At 34.2% G+C, this 16,586-nt stretch overlaps 1 protein-coding gene across 1 annotated transcript in view; it reads left to right on the top strand.

The window, feature by feature from the left end:
* The window catches only part of Slc13a1 (solute carrier family 13 member 1), a 92,472-nt gene that overhangs the window by 42,662 nt on the left and 33,224 nt on the right, over positions 1 to 16,586 (top strand). Inside the window, exon 7 of the mRNA XM_048786047.1 lies at positions 14,457 to 14,608. Within this exon, the coding sequence (XP_048642004.1) occupies positions 14,457 to 14,608 (152 nt within the window). The remainder of the gene's footprint in view (positions 1 to 14,456; positions 14,609 to 16,586) is intronic.

The following is a 16,586-nucleotide window of genomic DNA, read 5'->3' as shown; positions in this document are numbered from 1 at the left end:
CATTCTTATCTAAGAATTACATTCCTATGCTGCACATAAAAAGAGATATTTTCCAGGATCCACCAACTTCTCTCACTGCAGGACATGCATGAACATTAACAGGACTACCTACTGGTATCTAAAATAAAAGTGGTGGGTAGATATAGATGCATTGTCCATCAATCCTATATTACTCTCTAAACATAGCTGAAATGTTTTTAGAGAGGAAAAGGAACTGGGAAAGGAAAGGATGACCTCAAAAGGACACTAACTGTACCTGGGGGAATCTATTTGTTAGGTTCCAATAAGCAGCTAGATCAACCATCATTCATATTGTTTCCATGAGAAATGAGCTCTAGGTATCAAAAATCAATTAGCAGTTACAAAAAAAGGAATCGAGTTACTAGTACTTTCCCTCACAAATAAGTCTTAGTATTATTCAAAAAGACACCTCAGAATTTTACTCTAGCTCAATGTCTAAACCTCCAGGCATCTTCAAATGAAACAACCTGGAAAATCAGTATGCTTTTAATGAAAAATCTGAGATAATTATTTTTCATTCATTTAATATAATTTGCTGTTCCTCAAAGGGAAAAGTTCAAAGAAAAAAATTCTTACAACAAATTTCAGCTTGTTTTAAATTAAGTGTTGTTTATTTGGGAGTGAAAATGCTTATTGCAAGAATTCAAAGGGTCTGGTAAGTACAGCAGTGAGCATGTTTCTTAATATTAAGAATGAGAGACACTAGTTTCACCAAATAAGGATACAGCAATTCTAGAACATCCTACCCTTAGAACAAATATGAAAAAAATATTTTAGCTTGGATTACAGAGGTACTATAGGCAATTTTTTTTTTCCTGATTACTCTTCCTTTTTCCTAGATTGGGTAAAATTCAGTGACAAAGTCAGTGTTAGTGCCACTCAGTCTTCACTTGACACTCTTTAGATGTCCTCTTTTACTCATCTAAATCCTGTTGTTCAGAGACAGTATTTATAGAAGAGATAATCCAAAAAGGGAAGAAGACTCCCCAACACTTTTAGGAAGCACAGCAGCAGTTCACAGATGAGACCTCTCTTCAAATTCCTATTTTGACTGAAGTCAAAGTCCTAATTCCATTGATGGCAATACTTCATTGTGTTACCACAACAATTTTTATTAAAGAAATTATTGACTGTTGATAATATTTTTTCTCTCATGTATCTTTAGTTTTATGAATTACAAAAATGTAGTTCTTCACATTCTATGTTGTTGAAATATTATCTAGCCAATAGCATGAGCATGTTGGAAGCATTCATACTTTAATTTATCTATACTATAAACATCCCACCTTACATAGTTTGAATACTTTATGTCATTTCTTGAAAACCTCACCAGTGTGTTCCTATGCATCTTCCAGAGGTGTTTTTTTTTAAAGGAATATATTTATTTAGTTCCCAAATTTTTATGTATTTTTATTATGAAATATTTCATAACTATGCACATTGTAAAATATAACAGTATTTTTAAAAAGCATAGTGAATTAAATGGTTATGTACCACAATTCAGTTTAAGAAATAGAACATAACAATTTCTAGAAATCTCCATGAGCCTTTATCTGATTCCATTTCCTTCCACACACAATCACCTCCACATCCTTGCAAAGATAGCCACCGTCCAAAATTTTGCATTAATTATTCTCTTGCTTGATTTTTTTTTTGGTTTGTTATTAAGGGTGTAGATTTTACCATGACAACAAATACCCAAAAGATCAAGAGTGTCAAATAGCTAGAAATAGGCTGTTATGGTGGCTCCATAATCTGGAATACCATGGCTCTTTCTGTTTGTACTCTACAATCCTTATTATTGAACCATTTGGTCCAAGATGTGTGTGCTCTCTCTCTCCAACTATTTAGTATTACAGCTAACGGAACCAGCAAAGATGAAAGTACAGAGCATATATAGTTATAATTTATTTTATTATTCATCTGGTTTTAGGAATATTCAGATTTTCTACTTCTGTTTGAATTAGTTGCAATTTTCTAGGAATTCATGCAAAATACCTGGTTATTTCTCATATATATACTTATTTATTTATATATTTAGTACTTGTATATTATTTTTACTTGTGCTTCTAAACATTTTACTCAAGTAATCTTTCCAAAAATATTTTTATTTTATTAATCTTACAAGTCTTGTCCAAGAGTCAGAATGTACTTCAGAGAGTGTCTTTTGGTGTTAAACTCTTAAGTTTTTGTCTAATAGAAAGGTCTTTATGATTTTCAAAAAATTTTTTGTGTGGTAATGAAGTGCTAGGTTGCCTAATATTTTCTTTCTACATTGAGATATATTTCCATTGGCTTTTTTTCTCCTGTGAAAAATCAGCAAGCTATCAGTTAAAGAATTACTCCTTTGTAAGCAATCTTTTCTCATTGATTAAAGAGTTATGTGTGTGCTCTAGAATTTCATTTTGACATACCTAAAAATACATTCCTTCTGACTCTGTTTATTGATCTCTTCCAATAATTCTTAAGAAGTCTCAAGTGTCATTTTTCAATATTCAATTTCCTTGTTTTCCTTATTCCTTCCCTCTAGTTTCCAATTAAATCCATATTAAGCTTTCTCACTTTATCTTCTAAGATTACTGACATCTCTTTTTATTTTCCTTCTCCTTGTCTTGCTGGATTGAATTATGGTTAATAACTTAGATTTATCTTCCAGTTCAGTAATTCTCTCTGAAGCTATTTCTATTTCATTTTGAGTATTCACTAAGTGTTTAAATTCCATTTGCCTCTTTTTAAGATGTGCTTGATTATTTCACAATCTCTTTCTCTATGCTAATATTTTCAATCCCTTCTCCAAATTAATTAGTAATAGATTTATTTACTTATATTCTGCATCTAGTAACTTTAGCAACCAGTGTCCTCATTGGTTTCTCTCTTTGGCCATTTTTATTTTCTTATCGTTTTCATTTTGTTGTCTTATTTTCTTGAATATTTTGTGCTAGTTGAAATGCTAGGGTTTTTTTTTTTTTAATTTCTATGGAAATTATTGAAGTTTGGGATTGCAACTGCTTATAAAAGTTTGAATTATATTATTATTTTTTTCTTTGAAGACACAAGTGATGCCACTTTATGATAAAAGCCATGCCAATATTTAGGAATTTTCAGAGGACTTCATATTTTCCCTTAACTCAGTCTGGCATTTTCTTGCTCTCTATTTCTACAAGGGATGGCAGCTTTGTGAATGTTTTCCCATATGATTCCTCCCCACTCAGTTGACCTTGGGCATTATCTTCCATTGAATTTTTTTTTTTTGCAACAATATAAACTTAAGCCCTCACATGTAAACCTGAATTATCATTCCTTTATTTTAAATTGCCTAGTTGTACTTTATTTGTAGTCAATACAGATTCCTTACTTTTGTATTAGTTCGGTGATGCATTTTAGGAAATTATTTTAATGTTTTAAATAGCATTTTGTTTAACAAGGAATTTGATTTGTCATATGACGAATCAACAAATCTGCTATATTGTCTATATTAAACCGTTTCACTCAGTTTTACCACTATAGAAATAACAAGGTTTTTTTGGAATGTGTTTGTGTGTGTGTGTGTGTGTGTGTGTGTGCGCGCACACGCGCGAGGTTAGTCAAGAAACTGCAAAGGAAGCTTCTAAATAGTTAACATTTAGGGTAATACCATTTTGTAAATCAATCCTTGATTTAATGATTTTTCATCACTGCTGAAAGAAATAATACTTTTTATGAAGAGTTTTTATGCCTTGAATGCTAAATTTTAAATATCTTAGTTTATCCTACTCTTACTGTATAAGCTGATATCCCAATTCACCATATGTCACATAGTTCTTTAATAACTAAAATAACTAAAAATATAAAATATAAAATAAATAACATGATATACAAATATACAAAAGTCAAGATAAAATAGATGTAAATCCTATCCCAAAGAGTGTCCTTGATCCTTTAAATTTTATTACAGCTCCTCTGTGTTGTTCAGGTTATTACTGAACATATCTCCACTGGATCTTCACAAAGAGCTCACACAAGAGTAAGGGAAGAATCATCTCTTAGGTTTTCTCACACTTCAGTTATGTAGTAATTTCATTCTGTGGTTTTGTCAGAGAAAGTATATCCTTATAGAAATTATTTGCAAGCCTTATGCATTTTATGGGAAGACTGATTTAATTAGAAGTAATTAACATAATCTGATATCCACTTAACTGAGCACATGGAAATTCAATATTGCAAACAAGGGAGACAGGACCCCAATGTCTCAATATCTGTGCACTATGGAGCTCTATGTATTCCTCCCTTTATTCTTTACATCATCCACCAACATATGAACCTACCATAAAGACACCAAGGTCAATCTGTGCATTAATTATTAGTAAAGATTTAGTCAACTTCTTGTTTTTAAAATAAAAATATACATGTTGTATTTTCCATTAAGATGGTTAATTAAACAGGCCCATTTACCTCCACTTTATTCTGAGTCTCCATTAATATAAGAACAAATAGACTGTTTTAAGTCACAGTCACAATTATATAAATATCAAGAGAAGAGAATGGCAACGAAATCATTTTGGAAATTAAAAAGTAAAAATATGGGTGGAAAAAATATTCAGTTATCCAGGAACATAAATACTAGATCAGTAGTAAAGAAACCCAATAAATAATCCAGTTTACATAGAAGCTTCTTTCAAAGTTTTCAAAATTTGCTTATGAAGTAGTTAAATTCCTACATGTCTTCCTAAATTCCACATGGATACCACTTCTCCTCCACCAAACAGAAGTCTAATCTTTAGACATGACAAAAAAGGGTAAGGAGAACCAGACAGCGTTCTAGGTCCAGGAAGGATGTCACAATAACACATGGGGCTCTGAGTGAGGGCTCATTTGCTGAATGTCATGAACCCTATCTTCTACTCCACTACTCCTGGTAGCAGGTCAATGCCCTCAAGGTGTCGGCAGGCAGCAGACCAAAAGAGTCTTCCCTGAGGAATGCACTCAGCACCAGAGAAATAATAAAAACAATATACTGACATTAGAATTTTTCAAAAAACAGTCCAGTCAGACAATACCACAGTGAAGTTTATAGCCAACAAATCCCAAAACACATGTGCAGTGTCTCAAAGCAACTTTTCACTGCCTTAAATATGGGCGAAAATTCTTGGATACCTGAAAAAAGCCTCAGGCATGAAAGATAGAGTCCCAAACAAACAAAAAGGAAACAACTACTTGCAGGAAATCTATGCAAGAAGATGAACACTTGAGAAAAGAAAATATCATTATTCTATGCAGAGAAGTAAACAAAGAAATTGCTATCATAAAATACAAATAGCATTCTACAAAAGAAACAAGAAGACAAAAATATAAAATAAATAACAAAATATAGAAATATAAAAAAGTCAAGATGTAAAAATCATAAATGGAAAATTCAGTAGACAAAATAGGGAGAAATAAGATTAAGAGAATAATAGGAGTTTTAGGTAAAGAACAGAGAAAATAGAAGATAGATTGAAAATGCATGAAATTTTCCACTATAAAGAATACAAATTTTATCATTAAAGGCCTACTGGGTGTCTGCAGCATGCCTGAAATGGACTCACACAGGGGAAGGTGTAATTGAACTTTGAACTTTCAGAATACTATGGGTAGAGAGAGGATCCTAAAAACTTTAAAGAGGGGAAAAAAACTGATTCCTTTAAAAAGATTAAAAATACAAATGGCTGAATACCTGTCTGCCCAACACTGGAAAATCAGAGACAATAGGAAAAAAAAGCCTTTAAAATCCTGAGTTACATTTATTTCCAGCCTATAATCAATATGCAGCTAAAGTAGCTACCATCTATGTAGGTTTTTGTTATTCTTGGGGGTGGCAAGAGGGAGAAATGACAAACTTTAGGCAATGCATGGAAACTGTGGAAGGAATGTTGCCCAGTCAATGAAATTTATAGACTATTTGAGGTGGTTAAAGCATCCTATCACCTGATTGCTTTCAGAGAAATCTAAACAGCAAGGGAATGTCTGGGACTGATCTAGTGGTATGCACTTAAAAAACTAAGGAAGTGAGGGAGAGAACAGGAAAATTTACACAAACAAGCACAAACAATATTACTTGTGGATTTTAATAGCACTCTAGACAACACACTGAAGCACTGTACTCTGCTGTAAGCAAAAATCATGATACTGCTATAATGTTCAGAAGATGGACTTATAAAAATTCGTTCAGTGAAAGAAGCTCTGAAAGAATGTAAATTCTCACCATCTAAGATAGTGGAAAATTAATTGTTATGCTGCAACTGAGAAATGAAGATATGTCACATGTGAATACTTTTAAAGTAAATGCAAATAAATATCCAAAAATATCAAGAAGCTAATTTTGGCAAGGAGAAAATAGTTAGCAGGAACTTATGTCTTTTCCAATTATTCCTTCATAATTATTTAAACTATAACTAGAAGCCTTAATGTTTTCATATTACACTCACCCCCAGAGAATTATATTTTATAGCCCCATAGAGACCACTTATTTTGCCCATGCTGATTCACATGTGCATTTTTAGCACCAAGGTTGGAAATGTGTAACTTGCCACTAAAATCTGTAATTATGGCCACCAGGTGGCAAAAGTGAGTTATAATTGGGCCTGCGGGATTTCTGTTCTGACATATCTGTGTGATGATGTCATAGGATCTGCATTTGGTCATGTCCTAGTGGAAATATTTTCAGTTACTTGGAAAATGTGGAAAGCATACTTGAAAAGTCTTGGATGTCGCATATTTACACGGAAGAATTAAAGAGTGGCGGTATTGGAATTGAATTAAAACATAGTAGGTTACAATTGTGGTAAATAAGTATAAAATGTGGTTACATGCAAAGTCTTACAAGTAGAGTTTAAAACTTACATAAGTAAAGAGTCTTCTAGAAGGCAAATAGTAGCAGAGAAAAATCACTGAGAGGGAACTCATAAACAGGAACTTTGGCTTCAAATGTGCTATAACTGGTCTCATATTATTCTCCTGAAAACTTAGTTTTTTGTACCAGGTCTTCTCTAAATACCTATCTACTGTAAAGTCTATGATTCTTTTACATGTTGATAAATGCTTTTTTTATGGTTGTACAAGATAAAAAATAGATCAAGATCAAATACCCACTGCATGATTAAGAAATAACTATTGGAGCCTTAATAACTTAATAGTTATTAAGAAATAACTATTGGAGCCTACTATTGGTAGGTCTATAATCCCAGGGGCTCAGGAAGCTGAGACAAGTAGATTGCAAGTTCAAAGCCAGTCTCAGCAATTTAATGAGGTATTTAGCAACTCAATGAGACCCTGTCTCTAAATAAAATATTTAAAAAGGGCTGAGGATGTTGCTCGGTGGGTAAGAATCCCTGGGTTCAATCCCCAGTACCAAAAAAAAAAAGAAGAAGAAGAAGAAGAAAAGAAAAGAAATAACTATTGGAAATATTTTGACATATATGTTTCGTTTTAGCCTTATTTCTAGTATGTGGATATATTTTTTATCTTTAAAAATTATATTCTGTATATTTAATTTCTCAAAAGTCTCCTTACAGATTGCATGAACACTTTTCCTTTCATAATATACCTATGACAGTGTCCTTCTAGGATAAAATGCATACATACACACACACACACCAACACACACACACACATACACAGGTGCACAACAGATTCCTTCTCTACTTCCCAAGAGATGTAGTGACTATTTTATTTCCTGGTATCTGCCTACATGTGTCCTAGGGGTCAGGGTCTAAGTTTCTACTCCAAATAATTTATTCCAACCTGTTCTTGGGATAGGGCAAAACCCTTTGTCTTAGGTCAAAACCCCTGTCCGAGCAGAAGACTAAAGACTAATTTGCTGTAAAATCTTATCTCTCTTTTTTTTTTTTTTTTCATAATTTCTGCATCACTAGTTACTCAAATAGTGGCTCATCTCAGGCTTTCCTGAAAGCTGTATTTTTTGGCTCGTTGCTCTTTACTGCTCTTCTCAATCTTTACCCCTTGCTTCATTGTCATCTCTTCAACTAGTTCAGCTCAGCAATCACATGTCCTTGGCAAATATAGTAATAAATTAAAATGTAAGAGGCTTGTGTTTATTGCCAACATATTAAACTGTTCATCTCCGATTCCACCTCAAAAAACCTCCTCTTAACCCTAAATTTGCATTATTATCTTTTAATGTTTCCATTTACTATGGAATTTGAATTTACTCTACATTTTAATGCCTGCCTTAATCATACATATTTGCATAAACATCAATTCATGTGCAGTAGCATTAATGTGCATTAATCATGTATTAAAGATGTTTGTATAGAAAAAAGTATGGTAAATTCAAAAGGAATTAATTATTTTATGTTTTGATTTGTTTTGTATCTGTCATTTTAATCATGTTTTTTTGTGTGTATGCATGCAAATATTTGCAGCTATGCTTTTATATTAAATTCAATTTTTCTTTACTGTATTTTTATAAGTTATAATATGTCAATGAGAAATTATATACACATTACCTTTTAAATGTCCTTTCTTATCAATTCAATAATGTTCAAATTATGTATCACTTTCTGATTTGTGATTGATGTCTTTCCTATAGCTAAATATTTAATGTGTAAGTGCTAAATTTCATTTGTCATATTGTATCACTCATAAAAATTTTTAAACTTATTTTGCCATTCTATTTACATATCAGCTTTGCAAGTTTTTAATGGAAATTTGTATCACATGGCAAATATAAATCATTCCCATGTAGAAAATATAAGGCAAATGTAGACATTAGTAAATTTATTCCTTTTAGATGAAGAGTAGATACCTTTGGGGGTTGACCTTTAAGTTAATTAAAAAGTAAATTACAATCCAAAGTACCATACCCTGTAATGCTAAATGCCATTCCCACACCCATGATGACTTTTAGGGAGTAGTAATTTTTTCCTTATCATGATTTTGCCAAAAGATTTTACTGTGGAAATGTTGCAGACACATGCTTATCTGTATGGAGCAGAGCAGTGATTCTGTTCATCCTCCAGAAAAGAGAACCCTTCACTCCTTTGGCAGGCATGTAAATTGGTGTAGTCATTATGAAAAATGCTATAAATCTTCCTCAAAATATTAAAAATAGTATTACCATATGGTCCAGCAATACCACTTCTGGATATCCAAGAGAAATTAAAGCAGTATTGCAAAGAAATATCTGCACTTCACATTCTTTACAGTATTATTCTCCATAGCCAAGATACAGAAACAACTTCTTAACTGATAAATGGCTGAAGAGAGAGAATGTGGTCTGGGTTAGTGTGATAACCTCCTCCTTATGGGTTTCCTTGTCCCAATTCTTGCCCACTTCAGACCTTTTCTTCACATTACAGCCTTAACATGTATTTAAAGTACATATTAAATTACATATTAACACCCACATACACACATGCACAAAACAACAAGTGTTCATAAATTTCTTAAAGACATTACGGATTTTTGTAAGGTTGCAGTATGTGGAGCAGGTCTGAAATAGGTAAAGATTCATGCAAGAAGTCTCATAAAGACCTTACTTGAGTAACCTAGGTCTGACAGCAGTAGAAATAGAGAAAACTAGACAGAGTCCCTGCATATTTATGCAGATAAAATTGACAGAAACCAGTGTGATGAGGAAGTGAATGTTTTTAAGGAGAACAGGAAATGCGTCACAGTGGCTGAAAGTGTGGACTCCAAAGCAAGACTACATGGTTTCCGGGTCCAAGCCTGCCATTTTAGGCACTGTGACCCTGGGCAATTAATTCAACTTCTGTGTGCCTCTTGTCATTTGTAACGAGGTGTACTGATATTACCCACTTCAGTGTGTTGTAAGAATTGAAATGTTTGCCTGATTTTAATATAGACCAGTGTTTATACCATGCTAAGAACAGTGTAAGTGCTTGTTACTATGGTGGTGGTGATACCATTGGCTAAATTCGAGGAACTGGGTTTGAGGAAGCAATTCATGAGTATGGTTTTGAACACTTTTGAATTGGAGTTTCAATAAAGACATTCAAATTATGTTGAACAGTCAATTGGATATACGGGTCTAGAAGGAGTCTGGGCTAAAGACAGATTTGACGGTCTGGTATATCACTAAATCAATGAAAATATGATTTTTAAAGTAAAAATACTAAAGTGAGAAGAGACAAATTACTATAACAGGTTTCTGAAAACAGTTTTAAGGAAGGATAAAGAAAAAGGAATTGTCAAAGGAGACAAAGTAATAATCAGAGATACAGAACAAAAATCAGTTGAGTGAGATTTCACAGAAACCCAAAGATTTCAGTAGGAAGAAGCTATTGAGAGATATGCAAAGATGATCCTAAAAAGTACCTATGGAGTTTAGCAATGTTGAGCTTACTGATGATCATAGGAAGCATATTTTGGGTGGAATAGAGAGACAGATTGAAGAGGTTAAAGAAATGAAGTCAATGAATGTGGACCTTGGTGATTTGGCTGTGAAAATGGAGATGAGGTAGGGCAGTATTTAATTGAGAATAAGTTAAGAAGGACTTCTTTTATGCTCTTTTGTAAAGATGTCTTGAAAATTATTAAATGTTGATAAAATTCCCATAGTCTATAGAGGAAGGTTTCTAAGATGTCCCAAGAGATGGTTTGGAGGAGAGACATTGACACCAGTATGTTTGTAGAGAAGGAGGAGAGGTGAGGCAGAAGCAGGTAGATCTCTACATTTCTAGGCAATACCATTGTCTGCTGGTTTCTGTTTACTCTGTGAAAGTAGGTGGCAAAGCTACTTGGGAAGAGTAAGAAAGAGCATTAAGAGAATTGATAAGAGAACAGAGGAGTTTTTAAATTTCCCGGTGGAGACAAGTAACTTAGAGAAACACAGTAGATGAGGGTCAGTGTGATATAGCAGTAGACATGTATGATCATGAATATATGAAATGCAGTCTGCTGTACTGTATGAACAATGTTCACCAACAATGGTTAGCTCTTCAGTGGCAGATAAGATGTAGAGAGAACAAAAGTTGGAGTTTTGATAAATAACTTCTGTTCAAAGGAAGTTAAAGCAAAGTTTAGAATTTTTAAAAGAAGGTTACTTAACTGGCTTACCATGGAATCTAAGCTGAATATGGAGGGAAGTTTAAAAAGGAGCGAACCAATCCATTGGGTGGGAATAACTAGAAGCTTCTGTGACTAAATTTGCCAGTGGTATTGGAGAACTGTAAGCATGGTAGTAATTCAACATGAAGAAAAAAGAAGAAACTGTGGTAAATCAGCTGATTTCTTAGTGAATGGAGTAGTTAAATGAGTCATTACAATATCAAGCATGCACATTATGTTCCCACATTCCAAATACATAAGACTTGAGAACAAGAAAACAAAAAGAAAAATAAAAAAAGAGTTTTATACTCTTAACCTGAGAGTTAAAAATGAAGAAGGCTATTGATGGAGAATTTTGGAGTACTTCCCTATCTCTGACCTCCATATCATCAAGAAACAGGAAAGGGAAGAATCTCACACTTAGCCTGGTGATATAGATTCAGAGAAAACACCTCCTTGAGAACTTGATGTCTGCCCCTACACTCAGAAGGGGTCAATGGATTTGTGTTTAATACACTCTTGGAAAATTTGAAAATAAAATGTCATGGTTGACTTTCCTTACCTAGTAGAGTTTTAGCTATATTTTCACTGACGACAGAATAGATATGTCAGTTTCTCCTGGACCAATTATAAGGAACTTGGAGGAAAAATGGTATTTGGTGTCATTTGAAAAGCCAAAGTCTTCCAAAAGGGTTTGGTGACAGGATAAAAAGAGATCCATTAGCCACAAAGAAAAAGGAACAATTTGATATTCTTTCTTTTTCTTTTTTTTCCTGGTGTGTGTTGAGGGGTGGCAGTGTTGGGGTTAAAACCCAGGACTTCATGCAGGCAAGGCAAGCACTCTCCCACAAGTCACATCCCCGGCACCAGTTATATCTGGTGATAAGAGCCTCTTAAAAACTTGTAACAGTGCTCATGAGATGGAGTCATTTTGAACATCCTCCAAGCCTGGAGAGCACTAAAGACTAAAGCTATATCTTAACTCATATACCACTCAAATAAGACCTTAAAGTACCACCCTCTCCTCATCCTGCCTATCACTGCCACTCTAAATGCAGAAGATTTAGAACTGAATCCAGCAAGTGGTGGAAGTCAGAAGAAAGACACCAAAAACCCAGCTCCCCAGTTTTCTTTTATCTGTGAGCTGTCATTTAGGGTTGACCCAGGGGAGGAGAGAAGGTTTACCTAAATTGGGGCTTTTGTTTTTTATTTATTTATTTTTAATGTTTTAAAATTTTGTTTATTCTAATTGGGCATATATGACAGCATAATGCTTTTTGATTCACTGTACACATTGCAGCACAATGTTTCATTTCTCTGGTTGTATATGATGTAGCATCATACACTATGTGTACACTATGGGCAGTCATACAGGTACATAGGGTAATAATGTCCATCACACTTCACCATCTTTCTGGCCCCCATGCTCCCTCTCCTCCTCTCCCTTTGCCTAATCACAGTTTCTCCATTTTTCCCATGACATCCCCATTATGGATTGGCATCCACTTATCAGAGTGAACATTCGGCCTGTGGTTTTCTGGGATTGGGTTACTTTGCTTAGCAAGGTATTCTCCAACTCCATCTACTTATGTGCAAATGACATAATTTTATTCTCTTTTAATGCTGAGTAGTATTTCATTGTGTATATGTACCACAGTTTCTCTATCCATTCATCTATTAAAGAGCATCTAGGTTGCTTCCAGGTTGATGTCTGCCCCCTAGACTCAAAAGGGGTCAATGGAATTAAGCTGCTGTAAGCATTGATGTGGCTGTGTTACTTATTATATGCTGATTTTAAGTCCTTTGGTATAGACCCTGAAGCGGGATAGCTGGGTCAAAAGGTGGTTCCATTCCAATTTTTCTAAGGAGTCTCCATACTGCTTTCCAGATTGGTTGCACCAATTTGCAGTCCCACCAGCAATGTATGAGTGTGCCTTTCCCCCCACATCCTTGCCAACACTTATTGTTGTTTGTATTTTTGATAACTGCCATTCTGACTGGCATGAGATGAAATCTTAGATTAGTTTGGGGGGACTTTGTTTTTAAATGGGGCTTTGTTCATCTAAACTACTGAAATGATGCTACTTTTTTGACTAAATTGACTGAAAAATTGTTGAATGAAATAACCAGAAAAGTTATTGATTTTGCCCTACATTTCAACATAGGGCCACAAGAATCAAAGCAACACAGTGGGCCATGGGTGAGAACATGAATGAAGTTGGTATGGCTTGCACCTGAGGGAGTCCTAAACAACACACTTAAATGTGGAATAGGGATCTCCTGGTGGAACCAGTTGAAGACATGCACTATCCAAGGTGTAACTATAGGAAAGGGTAACTGAGACAAAGCAGAATTGCAGGTCTTTGAAAAATGAGATGAAAAATATGTGAAGCTAGGATATTTTAAGGGTTATTCATGAATGTGATAGTCATCCAGATGCTGATGGGATATAAAGTAGGGAAGATAATTATGTGTTAGGTGAAAATGTAATGTAAGATAGCTCCCAGTGCCTAAAAGATCAGAATATTGTAGTCAAATAAATGAGGAAAGAGGTATCCAAATTACATGATCCTTAAAGAAAAGGAATTTTATTTTTGTGTGATATAGGAAAGAAAGAAATAATGGGAAGCAAAGAAGACATGACATCAAAAGTATTCAGTTTCTGGAGTGATAGTGATATCTTTTGGAGATCAGCCATTAAAGCACCAAGGTGGGGAAACTCCCAAAAAAGAGTTTGAGAATTTTGATAACCATGAGAAATTTACTGACCCACAATAGCATAAAAGTGGTGAAAATTCATGGTTAAAAGGAAAGAGATGAAGGATCATTTGAATCAGACATAAAAATGAAGGATTAGGGAATACAGTTATGTCTGTCAAATATTTTCAGGTGTCACTTTAAATACTTTTTATTTTTACATTTCTATGGATGTAAAGATATATACATTATTATCTCAAGCTGACATAACAAAATATCAAAGACTGGATGGCTTAATGAGCAAAAAATTATTTCTCACAGTACTAGAAATTGGTAGAAATTGGGAATACAAAATAAAGATCTGGCAGGGTTAGTGTCTGGTGAGCTCTCTCTCCTGGAGTTGCAGATAGACAACTTCTCACTTTATCTTTACATGGGGGGGGGGAGAAAGAGAGAGAGAGAGAGAGAGAGAGAGATAAATCTCTGCTGCCTCTTAAAAGGACCAGGCCAGGGCCCATCCTCTTGATCTCATCTAACTATAATTATTCTCAACAGGTCCCATGTCCAAATGATATCAAAGATATTAATTAAACGGGATCAAGACACAGTCATTTCATTAAAAAAAAATGTTATTACTTCTTGTTATGACCTCAAAGGGAGCTGTTCTCATAGTACATTTTCTATTTGAACAGAACTCAATCACAGGAGCAAAATATCGGTCAAAGAAGGATCACATGATGTGTAAACTTATGTGTTTGTCTATTGCTTACTCTTCTACCATTGGTGGATTGACAACAACTACTGGTACCTCCACAAACTTGATCTTCACTGAGCATTTCAACACGTGAGTAAAATTGTTAAATTGGTAATTTAACAAATAGACAACACACAAACTATAAAACCTATTCTCACCTGGTTCAGAGAATCCATGGACAGAGATGCTAAGCTGAATTAACTTGCCTTTTTTTCCTATCAGGACAGTCATAGGTCTAGAGATCTCCCTCTGGATTGGCAGTTAAATATGCAGGATCTGGGGAATTAAATTATGCCTGCAGATTCCTCAGGTCAGCTGAGAAGAAATAACTCTTGGCTGACCGCTCTGGTGGGTACATTTTTTCATGGCAAATAATTCTGCAAATGGTAATTAGCAAAAGTTAAAAAAAATCATTTGCATGGGACAATTTATGTAGGCTCTGGGGACTGAACTTAAGTGATGAATGGTGAACAGAGGTAATGATTACAAAAGGCCTGGCTTTTGAAGTAAAATATTTAGAAGATTGGGCAGTAAGAACCAATGAAACAATAGTTTGGAAGCCCATGCTTTTATAAAGGAGCCCAGATCGATTCTACAGCCAAGGTTTATTTTAAGTACTAAGAGGGCATACAATTGTCGAAGTTCTAAGAAAGTTAACAGCACTGAGGAAGTCCAGAAACAGGATTTAGTCTTTTCACGGAAAAAAATAAGATTCAGAACCAAGAAAGCTGTACTCTAGGAAACAGAGCCAACAGACTCTACAAACTCTCTGAAATTATTTGCAATATGTTGTGCATACATATTTTCTCCAAAAAGGCAAGACTCAAAGAATGCCAATCTGCATTCTATGAAAGATTATGTACAAAGAACAGAGGTAAAGAAGTTTAGATTCAGTATTGTCCATATCTCCATGTATACTAATTGTTTTATGACCATTCAACCACATTAGGAAGGAGTCTTTCAAAAGCATTTGGTTTATAAGTGGAAAACATGAAATTCACAGTATCAGAGAAGATATATTCAATATATACCCTAGACAGGAGGTGGACCTGATCCCTTCCTGAGATCTAAACTGATATACTTGATCATGAATTCCCCAAGTAAAGAGATTTCACATCTTGACCCTCTCGGCAAAGTCTATTTTCTAACATTTAGACCAAATTCTAATTGTTTTATCCTTGTTGGAGTTAGAGAACTGAGGATTTAGACTATTTCTGCACAGTGAATCAACCAACTTTTTCTCTCATCTTACTTTTCCTCTTAACTCTTTGAATGCATTAATCCATTTGTAGTAAAAGATTAAGAGCATTGCAGTATTTTGAACAAAATGTTTTGCTAACTATTTTTCCTAACTGTTGTAATTTGCCTAATCATAGAAAATTGACAAAAATTCCTTTAAATTTAGAAAATATTTAAAATATATTGTGAAATTTGGTGTTTTTTCTTCAAAATGTTATCTTTACCTTAGGAATTATGTGACAGTAATAACTAGGAGAAAGCTCAAAGAATTAGGAGAAAAATCAAAGTATCTCCTTTTGGTAGAAAATACCAGTATAGATGGGAAGTGAGAATAACCATATTGAAAAATGCAATTGATATGATTAAACAAACTTGGTATTTAATGAACATTTTCTTAAATGCTGACCTTACACAATACAACAGAATCCCAAAGTAACAATGGAACAGTGTGTACTCAATTTTGTTGGAAATGCTATAGAAGCTTAAAACTATCCCCCAAATTATATTATTTGTTCAGGTGTTTGGAGCTGGAGAAAATTTGCCTTTATTTACAAATGCACTCTGATAATGTCACCTTTTCCTTTTGACACTGCTTGCCATCTTTTGGAGCAAAACCAATTATCATTTTGTACACATGTGCAAAATACACATTTTTTTATGAAAGAGGTGTATAAGGGTGATTAAAATCTTAGGCTCTGGGTTTAAAATGACTGGGTTCAAATCCCAGCTCTTCCACTCACCAGCTAGGTAACTTTGGACAAATTATGTAAGCTTTCTGAATTCACTATCTTTTCAGAAATAGCAGGAAAACAGTTTGATCTCTCTCTCC

The sequence above is a fragment of the Marmota marmota genome, unplaced genomic scaffold, assembly GCF_001458135.2.
Source record: "Marmota marmota marmota unplaced genomic scaffold, marMar, whole genome shotgun sequence".
NCBI lineage: Eukaryota > Metazoa > Chordata > Mammalia > Rodentia > Sciuridae > Marmota > Marmota marmota.
Note: the sequence above shows the minus strand (reverse complement) of the source record. Positions and strands in the feature narration are given on the sequence as shown.